The sequence below is a fragment of the Dendrobates tinctorius genome, unplaced genomic scaffold, assembly GCF_039654945.1.
Source record: "Dendrobates tinctorius isolate UK_male_01 unplaced genomic scaffold, ASM3965494v1 ptg000016l, whole genome shotgun sequence".
NCBI classification, from domain to species: Eukaryota; Metazoa; Chordata; class Amphibia; order Anura; family Dendrobatidae; genus Dendrobates; species Dendrobates tinctorius.
This window is the reverse complement of record NW_027361684.1, coordinates 80,926,415-80,939,165: the sequence shown is the minus strand read 5'-3', so window position 1 is coordinate 80,939,165 and position 12,751 is coordinate 80,926,415. Positions and strand designations below refer to the sequence as shown.

The following is a 12,751-nucleotide window of genomic DNA, read 5'->3' as shown; positions in this document are numbered from 1 at the left end:
TGCGTGTTCAGGATTGTGTTAGGGTAATGCAGTATGTAGGAGAACAGAGAAGTGTAGTTATTAGTGATGAGTGTGTATACTCGTTACTCAAGATTTCCTGAGCATGCTCAGGTGATCTCTGAGTATTTCGATGTGCTCGGAGATTTAGTTTCTGTTGCCGTAGCTGCATGATTTGCGGCTGCTAGACAGCCTGAAAACATGTGAGGATTTTCTTACAAACAGGCAATCCCCACATGTATTCAGGCTGCCAAGCAGCCGCAAATCATGCAGCTGCGGAGACACAAACTAAATCTCCGAGCACATCCAAATACTCGGAGATCACCCGGGCATGCTTGGGTAATTTCGAGTAACGAGTATACTCACTCATCACTATTTGTGTAGTGTCATGGTTTGCTCAGGAGTTCTTTGCCAGTGCTTCTACGGTTAACACCATGTGGCCTCTCTTTTGTTGGGAGAGGGCTATATTTACCGGCCCCTGTGCTGTCCCCGTTGTCAGTTATACATCCAACATTGGCTGAGCAGTTGACCCTGTGAAAACCTGTTGGTATTGCTTATATCTGTTTGCGTGCTTGTGTATGACCTGGTCTGTTCCCCGTTTTGCATTCGTCTCCTGATTCGGTACTTCTTGTGATACTCCTGGTTTTGATATCTGCTTTGTCCCCTGACTGTCTGCGTGTTAGTCCCTCTGGCTCCTCGTATCTCTCTCTGCCTTCTGACCCCGACTTGTCTCTTACCACACTATTTGTCTGTCCTCTTGGCTACGACGCTGTTCTCTGGTCTGACCTCGGCTTGCATGACACTTCTCTGGGCTTCCCTGGCTCCTGTCATCATTCCTGGGAGTTCAGGACCTAGCCCCGTCTCCATACCACACCACCGATGTCACGTGCTGCAGGTCCTGTTCACCTACAGGTGTGCTCACAGCAGCATCCCACGTTACAGCAGAAGTTCCCGGCTTTCCCAGCACATCCCTGTGTGGGGAGGAGGGCCCCCGCAGAGTGTCCGGGCCGGAACCAAGGGGACCGCCATCTAGGTTCCTAAGGGAACTGTACCCGGGGAGCGAAAGAGGGAGGTGGACGGCTGAGAGTGACAGAACAGCAAGGGGAGGGGCGAGTATAAAAGGGACAGGAAACGCACAGGGGGGTCAGTTGGCAGCACGGCAGAGACAGAGCAGGAGACTGTGAGTTTGAGAAAGCCAGAGCAACGGACACTGAAGGGAGAGGAGGCCAGCAGCTTAGGGGACATTTACAGTGGCCTATCATTAGGAGACGCCGGGATTACCGACCAGAGACTACAGCTTCACTCCAGTCCGGAGTCGCGGCCTACCCACCGACATCCGCGGCCGTTGCCGCTGTACTCCTGCCTGTCACGCACTGTCCGGTGCCTCTTGCGGTGACTACCGCTCGACTTCAGCCTGCAGTTGCGGCCTACCACGGCCTCCCCGGACGCTGCCGCCCCGGTGCAGCCCGCGGCTGCGGCCTGTTGATCACTGCCCACAGCTGCCATTCCCCCGCTGCAGTCGGCAGTTGGGGCCTGCTCCTCGCTAGCAGAGAGACTTAGTGCATAGCCCCAGGCCGTGCACGTGGCCTGTAAACCGCCATCCCTGGAAACTGCAACACAACCCTGCTTGGGGGGACTGAAGTCTCCTTAAAACCTGTGACTAAGCGTGACCCCGCTGTCTTCATAGGGGGTCACCACCTCAAAGGACCCCTTCAGTGCCTGTTGTGCCCCTACTCCCCTCGGTGCCGGAGCACCCGAAGACGACGCCAGATCCTCAACAACTGGGCCCAGCAATTACGACACCAAAGTATCTTCTTCAGAGACGCCGAGGGAAGACAGAATGGATAAGTAGCAATATAGACACTAAGGACCCGTAGTCGGCCATACCACGGCCATATAGTAGCCGGCCTCTGTCGGGGTAGTCGTACTCCCTTTAATAGTGTTTGGTTGTTTTGCGTCCCTGTGTGGACATTTATTGTTATTTTTTCTGGTTGCTTAGTATAGCCCTAGTGGCATTCATTTATAATACTCATTTATATACTCAGTCTCGCGACTCGTCACTGAATCCTGTGTACCTGCTTTACCACATTTGGCGTAGTTGGCAGGATGCAGTCCCCGAGCGCAGACAACAGCACCCCAGACCAGGGCAGGGCCACAAACTCAAAAGATAACGGGGGCCCTCGTTCCAGCATCTCATTGGGGGCTATGCTGATCAACCTGCCAAGGTTTTCTGGTCCAATACCATGCTATGGAGCTGGGCAGAGCGAATGTGGGGGCTTTTCTGGATGCACCCGATGACTCCCGACCTGGAAGCTGAAGTAGCCCTCATGGCATTAGACGGGGAGGCTCAGAATTCAGTAATGTTGAGGCCCCTGGGACTCCGCAACACCTTTGGTAGAGGTTTGCAGATTTTAGAACAGACTCATGGGAACCCGACCAACGTGGGTGAGTTAAGGACCCAGTTGTTCAGTTGTATGCAGGGGGAGGGGGAGACTATCACCCAATATATGAATGTCCTCCAAGAGTTGCACACAGCCATTGAACGGAAGGACGGTGTAGGGGTAGGACCTACTGACATTACACTACGCGACTTGTTGGCGACTGGTCTGCGGGATCCGTTAATAAAACAGGCATTACGGGAGCAGGTCAGAGTAAACCCAGGTATGGATTTTGTAGAGGTGGGGAGTCAGGCCCGTGCTCGAGAGCAGGAGCAGGGAATGGCGGTCCCCATGGGGAAGGTCCGGAGTGTGGAGGCTTCCGTGAATACAGTCGAGGAGCCTAAATGGGTAGAGGAGATGAAACAGGAGTTGAAGAACATCAAGGGCAAGCTGGCTGAAGTGAAAAGATACACTGAATCTGGGACTGGACAGTCTAATTTCAATCCCGGCCCCTGGGGGCCCAGCGCTACCCGGGGTGGCCGGTCCTCATAGACCCGGTGCTATGAGTGCGGGGAACTGGGCCACTTTGCCCGAGAGTGTCTGCAACATGGGAAATACCCACCCCGGCGGCCATTAATCTAAAGGGCTCCAGGCTGGGGGGACGCCGCTCGGAGCCGGAAACCACGATCAGGGGTGGTGGAAGTCCCAAAGATTTGGTCGCAAAGTGTCCACTTGTATGGGCAGAAGTCAAGGGCCGGGACGTCCGATGCCTAGTGGACACAGGATCCCAAGTAACCACTATGCCTGCAACTTATTTCCAGCAGAATTTCCCCGAGGCAGCAAGACCCCAATGGGGGCCATGATCAAACTGGTAGCCGCCAATCAACTACCGGTCCCTGTTGCCAGAGTGGTGTGGGTGCAGGTGACACTGTGTGGAAAATCCCTCAGTTGCAGAGGAGTGGTTCTGACTCAAGGGGAAACCAATAAGCAGCATCCAGTCACCCTAGGCATGAACATACTGCGGGAGTTTGGCAATCTGCTCCACAATGATCCAATGCACGAGACCCTGAAGCAGTGGGGTTCCCGCACGGCCCAAGGACAGGTATTCAGCAGTTGGTGCGGGGAGCGCGAGCGCACCAGGACTGCCAGGAGGGCGAAGCTCTGGGTAAGGTCTTCGCGCTGGCGGCTCCCCTGCTTGTACTGCCCCCTGGACAGACAGTGATGGCTCTGTCAATACGAGCCTCGATACCATTAGAGGGCGTAGAAAAGCAGGTGGAGCCATGCTACTCGGAACACTTGCCTCCTGGCATACTGGTGGCCCGCTCCTTGACCACAGTGCAGAAGGGGACTGTCCTGGTGCGTTGCGTCAACCTTGAAGACCAAGACATTGTCCTGAAGCCCCGGATTGTACTGGCCAAGCTAGTCAGGCCTTTGGAAGAAGTGCTGCCGGCCCCTGCGGTCCCATTGAGCGTACAACCCGAGGACCCGTGGGCAGTGACTATCCGGACTATACAGGCTGCCGAGATCTCAACCCAGGAGAGAGGTCAAAACATCCTGGAACAAATGCGGGCCGAGCTCTCCGGTCTGACTTTAGCTCAACTTTCCCAGATAAAAACACTGCTTGGACAGTATCACAAGGTATTTGCTAGTCACGAGGAAGATTTTGGATGCACCACCATCACCACTCATGAAATTCCCATGGCAGGAGCGGCCCCCATCCGCGAACGATATCGGCAGATCCCTCCACAGCTCTACCAAGAGGTGAAAACTCTACTGGCTCAAATGCTACGAAAGGGAGTCATCCGAGAAAGCCAAAGTCCCTGGGCGGCTCCCATCGTGTTGGTCCGCAAAAAGGATGGCACCCTACGGTTCTGTGTGGACTATCGAAAGCTGAACGCCTGCACTATCAAAGACTCGTACCCACTACCCCATATAGAAGAATCCTTATCCGCCTTGGGAAAGGCGACGCACTTTTCGACTTTGGATCTGGCCAGTGGGTATTGGCAGGTGCCCATGTCAGAAGAAGACAGGGCTAAGACAACGTTCATCCTTCCCATGGGCCTATTTGAGTTCAGTCGAATGTCGTTCGGGCTGGCCAACGCCCCAGGAACCTTTCAGCGGTTGATGGAGTGGTGTCTTGGGGACCTCAATTTCGAGGCCACGTTGATATATCTAGTCGATATCAACATCTATGCTGCCACGTTTGAGGAACACCTGAAGCGGTTGGGGCAGGTACTCGGCCGGCTGCAAAAGTACAGGTTGAAGGTAAAAGCCCAGAAATGTCACTTATTTCGCACCCAGATAGAATATTTGGGGCATATCATCTCGGCGGAGGGCGTAAGACCGTTCCAGGAGAAGGTTGCTGCCATCCAGGGATGGCCTACCCCCGAGACGATAAAAGACATGCGGGCCTTCCTGGGGTTGGCCAGATATTGCCGTTGTTTCGTAAAGAATTTTACACATCGAGCCCTGCACGACCTGCTAAAAGGGGCTCCCGCCGGGGCAAATGGATGGAAACTCCAGTGGCAACAACCGCAAGAAGAGGCCTTCCAAGACCTTAAGGCTGCACTCTCGGGTGCCCCAGTGTTAGCTTATGCAAATTTCTCACAACCGTTCATCCTGCACACTGATGGGAGTCTTCACGGGCTAGGGGCTGTGTTGTCACAAGTTCAAGACGGCCAGGAGAGAGTGATTGCGTATGGAAGCCGATCACTCCATGATTCCGAGCGCAACCCTGACAACTACAACTCCTTTAAGCTCGAGCTCCTCGCAGTGGTATGGGCCATGACGGAGCAGTTCGCAGAGTACCTGGCGGGCTCCGAGGTGGTGGTGCGGACCGACAATAATCTGCTGGCCCATTTGGAGAATGCCAAACTGGGAGATCTGGAACAAAGATGGGTGGCCCGGATGGCTAAATTCAACTACAAAATCATCTATAAAAGAGGGGCCGAAAATGTACACGCTGACGCCGTCTCCAGGATCCGACATAAAACTCCAGGGAAGAATCGAGATGACGAATTGGCAGGGGAAGAGATAACGTTCGCCCTCACCACCGCCGTGTTCACGGCTACCACCCAGAACGTATCCCCCTTGGGAACCCTAAGGGGCATGCTGGAACAATCCCGTGACAAATGGATTCAACAGCAGCAGGAAGACGAACAAATTGGACTTCTCCGAAAGTGGGTAGCTGCTGGCAAACTGCCCACTGATTCCCAAAGACATGCTTTGAGTCAGGACATGTTGCTGATGTTACGACAATGGGAGAGACTGGCTTTCAGAAAAGGACTATTGTACCGTAAAATGACATCACGGACTACATCTATGACGAATTGGCATGTAGTTACGCCGGGAGCCCAACTCAACGAATTGGCTAGGGAAGCCCACGAAAAAGGGGCTCACTTCGGAACTCAAAAGACCTTGCAATGGTTGCATCAGATAATTTACCATCCACGATTACATGCTGTTGTGGAAGAGACTTGCCGGGCCTGCCGCCTATGCGAGTTAGCCAAACTGCCAACACAGCGAGCCCCAGTGCAGACAATAGTGACCTCAGCGCACCTCGAGCTTTTGACGGTGGACTACTTGACCATTGGTCCCGCCTTCCAGGGATATGAACACTGTCTCGTCATGGTGGACCATTTCACTAAGTTCGCTGTGGTCACTCCCACTCAAGATCAAACCGCGGAGTCGGCCGCCTCCGCAATTTGTAGAAACTTTATACAAGTGTACGGCTGCCCTCAACGTATACATTCCGACCAAGGAGCATGCTTTTTGGGAAAGTCATGGAGGAACTACACCGTCTTTACGGTATTGACAAATCCCGAACCACGCCATACCACCCGCAGGGAAAAGGGGCCTGCGAACGATTTAATCGTACACTAATTCAAATGTTGCGTACTTTGGAGAGTGACAAGAAGGCCCGTTGGCTCGAATATGTCTCTGAACTAGCATGGGTCTACAACAACCGGGTGCACCGGGTTACCGGCTATACTCCTTAATCCCTGCTATTTGGACGAGACAGCAAAGGGATCACGGAGATAGAGTTGGACCCAGAGGAGCCCCAGCCCTGGACCGGAGTATCGTCCTGGGTACGAAATCACTGACACCGGCTGCAAACTCTCCACCGAATTGTTCATACCAATCTCCAAGACTTAGAACACCCAGGAAAGAACCTACCTCCACCGCCCAACCTACAAATCAGAGACCGAGTACTTGTACTAGACCAACGCCCCCAGAACAAATTAGAGCCACGCTGGGAAGAAAGCCCCTACCGAGTCCTACGCCGCATAAACCCTGAAGAGTCTAGGTGTCAATTTTAACATAATGTGTATGAGGTCCTCCATTATATCTCATACGGGGTGTTGTATCGGGGTCCTGCTTCCTTCAAATTTTTGGCAGTTCTTGCATTGTCCAGATAGGCTTTGTGAGTTTCAGATTCCTTCCTTCATAAATTAAACAGGATGTGTCTGACCATGTCACACACACCGCATGTCCATATTAGGTAGTAAAATGTTAAAATTGCATTTACTACCGGTGGGTTTAGTGCTATTTCCCCCTTATTATGTCATCTACTGCAGTCATAGATGACAGAGAAATACGGTGAGAGACTGCCCAGCTATTAAGGGGTGGAGGAGGTGTTCTTTTCCTTTCTTTTTTTAATTTTGCCTTATATAAAAGTCAATATGCAGAAAAGAATGTTTACTAACATTTTTTCCTATAAAATCCATTTTATCTTCGGTTTTATAAGTTTTATTATCAGTCTGTAAAGGTGGAGTAATACTCTGACAACATTGTTTCCAGTATCAACCTGATAGTCAGATGCGTCCCTGCGTCTTCCCCATGCTGTTCCATTCCATTTGAGCACTCTTTCCATCAATTTCAGTGATTTTCCTGCCTCTCAGCCCTCCCATTAGGGTCTTCTGGAAAAATGCTCGAGTTTCCCATTGACTTCCATTATACTCGCTACTCGACTAGAGCCCGTCCAAGCGTCCGACCTCCTGTATCTAAGTACTGAGCACTCGGTAGCACACTACCCTTTCTTTGTGTTCTGAAATCGGTTTGTCTCAAGGTAACCTACATTTTTCTGCGTGTTGGTGCAATATGTTAGCATTTTGAACCACACTTCTCATTTTTGCACAGGGCCTAACGTTGTTCTCTGCCAGTTTACACAGCATATGATCGAGTTTATACATTACAAATGACAAATACCCCTGTAATAACATTATTATACAGTTATAGAATGATGACATATCCCTTTTATAAATTATCACATTCATTGTAGTATTGTTCTCATGTGTGGCAGAGGGGTCATTGCATTTCCCACAGCAGTACCACAGTGCGCTTTGCCAAATGACCATCTCAGCTCTGCTACTTATTATGTATGTGCCCTATACAATAAACTAAACATTTATCATATATTGTACATACTGTTCTGTATAGATGATGCAGAATAGGAAATACTGATCTGAAGGACTGAATGCATTGCAGTGATCTCATTTTCCAACTGACTTCATTAAAATGCTCTATAGTCTTGCAGCATGTAGCGTGCCTTGAAAAAAGTATCCATACCACGTGAACTTTTCCACTTTTTTTCACATTACATCCACAAACCTATATGTATTTTACTACATTTGTGTAAAGGAAATTATACATAGATTTCTAATTATTTTAAAAATATAAATTTGAAAATTGTGCCTTGCATTCGTATGAGCCTGTGCACTAAAGGTTTTCCATTACATAAGGAGGGCATTAAGGAATCCATCTCTCCAAGCATTGTGCAATAACAACTACCATACCTGCCAGCAATCCAATGAGAAGCATGACAATCCATCCTGACCAGGCATCTAGAAGTCCTTTGATAAATTCCCAAATTGATTCCTTACTTTTGCTGGTAATCTGGAAAATGTGATCAAATTTGATGTCAGCGAATATCCAAGTAATGATTATTGTATATTCTGAAGGGAAATTATACTGGATCACTTTCCTAAAAACCTCTCAATCTGTTTTTAATTAATTAAATTTCTTCTGAAATTCCCTATGAGTTAAAGTTTAATCTTTTTTAGGAGTAAAATCTGATATTTCTGAAAGTGCATTCAATATCTCACTACAGGTTACCAAATTCTCACTGTTTGGTTACGCTGCAGTATAACATTTGAGAAGGTTTCAGTCATTTATGCCGAAAAACGTAACCAGACACATTATAAGTCAACGGCGTCGGCTGTGCATCATTCGGATTGGTTATATTGCCATAGCTTCTGTTAAATACAGACTCTTAGCTGCAGTTTTCAGAAATATGAATGTCATGCGGCATCTAAGGGCTAAAATCACTCCAAAGGAGATCCTCAAGTTGTCATCAGGAAGACTCATAGGCCATGCAGTACCTCCTGTGAAATAAAAACCTCCAATAGCCTCATCACAAAGAAAGAAAGCAGGGTCTCTAGTGCAACCTTTTGGAAGTAGGAATCATAAAACATGGCAACAATTTAAAGAGCTTTGCACATGATAAAGCCAAACTAGAAACTCCATTTGTATACAGCTGTTTCGGGAATGCTGCCTTCTTAAGAGAGCAAATGAGGAGACTAGATGACATGGTGAGAGGCCTTCAATGGGGTAGTCTAAGGCTACTTTCACACATCAGGTTTTCGGCGTCAGGCGCGATCCGGCGTCGTGCCGGAATGCCGGATCCGGCAAATGTTTTGTAAAACCTGATGTGCCGGATCCGGTTTTCTGCCGGATCCGTCTTGTTCTTGACAGACAAAACCGGATCCGTCTCATCCGGTTCATCCGTTTTTCTATCCGTTTTTCGACGGATTACGCCGGATCTGGTTTTTAAAATTGACCCTTGTGGCCTTCCGAACGGGATTGGCTACTGGAAAACTATATATAGCATGTTCCTACAGCCCTTCTTTGACAGGTTGTAGAGGAGAAAGTGCAGGTTGGAGAGAAGAGCAAGTTACTGGCGAAGATGGATGTTGTCATTGGAAATATTACCACTAGAAGTTCTGTGACGGTTTCAGTAATGAGGGACAATTTTGCACTATACTTTATGTCACCTCAAGGCAGAGTACACTGGCAGGATGACAGAGTGTGAAAGATTTGTGCCCTAACCAAACTTGTGTACCTTCTGGACCAACAGTATATACCTTTGCCAACCAAAGTTGGCTATCTTGTCATGGTCTTACTATTTTTAGCTTTAGGCCACAGGTGTGTACCTGGTTGTGTTTTATGCAAAGTATTTCACCTTTTAACAAAAGTTGTGTACATTGTTAGGAAATCACCAACAATAAACACAACTTTTCAGGTGAAATACTTTGCTTCAAACACAACCAGGAACACAACTGTGGCAAAAAGCTAAAATTTACCCACAGTTATATACCTGGTTTTGAATACCTTTTTACCTTTTAAATACCCTGTATTTAACCTTTTTTTTAAACATATTTCGCCGCAGAAAGAAATGACAGACAACCAGTGTAAACAATAATTTAACTTTTATTTAAAATATTTTTTTTTGTGTAAACTGTTTTTAAAGTTAAAAAAACTTTTTTAATAAAGGTTTGAAACCAACCAAATGGGCATTTTTATTACAAAAAACCTTTATAACTCGGTGTAGTGTGGGGTGGAAATACTGCTGGAGGGGCTGCGGGACACTTCGACAATGGGAGTGTGGAGAGAGGACTGGGATCGTGGTGGGGATGGAACAGTTAGAGGTGATGGTGTGGAAAAAGCTACAGAATGGGTGGACATGTGGGAGGCAGAAGAGGTGGTGGGCGGTGGAGTGGAGGGTTGGGCAGGGACTGTAGGAGCAGATGATGTTGATGGAAAGTTGTATGGGGAAGGAGTTTGGTACGGGGAAGGAGTTTGGTACGGGGAAGGAGTTTGGTACGGGGAAGGAGTTTGGTACGGGGAAGGAGTTTGGTACGGGGAAGGAGTTTGGTACGGGGAAGGAGTTTGGTACGGGGCAGGTTGCTGGAAGTGGGGAGATGTCTGGTACTGGGGAGGTTGCTGGTACTGGGAAGGTTGCTGGTACTGGTGAGGTTGCTGGTATGTAATAGGAGGGGGAGGATGGAAAGTGGCTGGAGGGGGTGCAGATGTAATAGGAGGGGGAGGATGGAAAGTGGCTGGAGGGGGTGCAGATGTAATAGGAGGGGGAGGATGGAAAGTGGCTGGAGGGGGTGCAGGTGGAGGAACTACAGTGGTGGAAGGTGGAGGTTGGGAGGTAACCTGCTGTAGAGCACCGTGGCACGAATGCATTACATGCATCTGCTGGGTACGAGATAGTGTTGCCATGCGCTCCACAACAGACCTGAAAAAGGTGTGGTTTGGCGAAGATCTTGCTTCTGAATGCATGGTTTGCAGAAGTGTCTTCACCTCCAGAATGCTGGAGTTGATCTGCTGAAAGCCTGCGGAGATTTGCTCTGACAAGACTTTTAGACAGTTCTGGAAAGATGCATTCAGATGCAAGAACTCTGGCGCATAACTCTTTTCCTGACCCCTCTGCCGCTGCCGCCCAGTACCCGCAGGTGTACTAGAGGTGGCAGGGGCAGAAGGGTGGGGTAAAGGGAAAGCGATCTCCTCACCAGCAGCTTCATGTAATGTAGGCGGCCACGATGCTCCTGTGCTGGTGGATGGGACAGATGGGTCGAATGTGTGGGAAGGCTGGGAAGGTGCAGATGTACCGGGGCAGTCGAAGTGTCCCTCGGTGCCGGTCTCCTCAGGGATCGCCTCAGAAGGGTCCAATCGTGCAGGCTCCCGAGTGCTGCTCACCGTGCTGTGGAATAAAGAGAAAAAAAAACAATTAAAATACTGACATGGTATGGCCCTGGCTGAAAAAAAAAAGTTACATCTAACATTTTTTTTCACATGTGGTGTGTAATATTTACCTTCTAGTGACCATTGTTTCCCGGAGGAACGACAGGGCTTGTGCGTACTTGTACTTGCTCCTGCATCCTCCAGATCCACTCGGGGCCCTCATCTCTTTATTGAACTCCTTCTTGAAACGATCCCTCACAGACCGCCACCGATTCACAATTCTGTTCCCTGAAACGAGAAAGGAGTGGTTAGTATACAACATCAGTGTTTCACAAACTCCAGTCCTCATGGTCCCCAGGGGTCATGTTTTCAGGATTTCCATAGTAAATAGAAATCCTGAACACATGATCCGTGGGGACCACGAGGACTGGAGTTCGGGAAACACTGGTTTACATCAAGCAACCGGTACTGTATATACTTACGCTCTGTAATCTGGGCCCGAACATCGATGTCCTCCCAGCGGCCCACAATGAGCGAACAGATTTCCTCCCAGAGTCGTCGGGTAACGATAAGGTCAGCGTGGCGGCGGTCAGCCATATTCCAGAGCGGCTCCCTTTCTCTGACGAGATCGATGAGGTGGTCCACATCGAGTCCTCCATCCTCACCGTCAGAGTCGGGAGCACGCTGTGAAGGCTGTTAAAGAAAAAGACAAAAATAACATAATTAGCCTCCACAAAAGAAATGAAATAAAAAGTGCAAAAAAACAAAGCAAAAATATTTATACTTACACGCTGGTGACCGCCGCGTTGCTGTCGCCAACGACCCTGGGAGGCACTGCGAGGACCTCTTGGCCGAGCACCAGATTGGGAAGACTAGAGAAGAAAACAAAAAATGTTATGTCTTTGGATGTAGGCATTTGTTTGCTGTGTGTAGTCTGCAGAACATTGTTTTCTATGTGTTGTGTGTAGTGTGATGTTGTGTTTCTGCGTTTGATGCAAAAAACTTACCAATTGTGAGCCCACTCCAGGTGTCTGTCCACCCCTTCCTTCTTCTTCTGGGAGCTCCTCTTCATCTTGTGAATCCTGTTTTGAAATAAAAGGCAATGAATAGACATATATTACAGAGATGATGGATTTTGGAAATAAAAACTTACCGTCAAACGCTGACGATGCGAGGGAGGGCTCCCAGAAGATGATGTGCTGTCTTCCTGGTGGCCACACTCCATGCCTGTGGGTGGTGTTCCAGCTGCTGCCATTGCTGCTGCTGCTGCATCTATTGGGCGGCTGTTGAATAAAGAGAAACAAAGGGCCAATGAATATCTTGATATTCAATAGCCCTAGTTTGGAGGAATGGGGGATTTGATAATTACCGTCTCTCATCTGCTGCTGGCCTCCCCTCCTCAGCATGTTCCATTTGCTGCTCCATTTGGGGTGGTGGTGGTGCTGATGGTGCTGCAGTGGTCTCCTGCCTTCTCCTGCTGCGCTTGGTTGCTTTCTTGGGTGGCATGTTGGGTGTGATGTGTGAAAGAGGCCTAAGCAGACTGATAAGGAGACTTATAGGCCATGCTCACTGGGAAAAACTCAAGAAAGGTAAATTTGCACTGCATGCGACAAACTTTTAGGACCTGA

At 49.0% G+C, this 12,751-nt stretch overlaps 2 protein-coding genes across 6 annotated transcripts in view; both read right to left on the bottom strand.

Moving 5' to 3' along the window:
- Positions 1-12,751, bottom strand: part of CLCN4 (chloride voltage-gated channel 4) — a 103,814-nt gene that overhangs the window by 59,187 nt on the left and 31,876 nt on the right. For all 5 annotated transcript variants that reach the window (XM_073565995.1, XM_073565997.1, XM_073565996.1 and 2 more), the window contains one exon: positions 8,171-8,270. In XM_073565995.1, coding sequence (XP_073422096.1) covers positions 8,171-8,270 — 100 coding nt within the window. The remainder of the gene's footprint in view (positions 1-8,170; positions 8,271-12,751) is intronic.
- On the bottom strand, positions 9,674-11,863 carry LOC141080630 (uncharacterized). Its single transcript, XM_073565998.1, has 3 exons — positions 11,606-11,863; positions 11,255-11,411; positions 9,674-11,142 (listed from the first exon to the last, which is right to left on the bottom strand). Exons 1-3 carry the CDS (start codon positions 11,718-11,720, stop codon positions 9,969-9,971), a joined length of 1,446 nt encoding a protein of 481 aa, XP_073422099.1. The 5' UTR covers positions 11,721-11,863; the 3' UTR covers positions 9,674-9,968.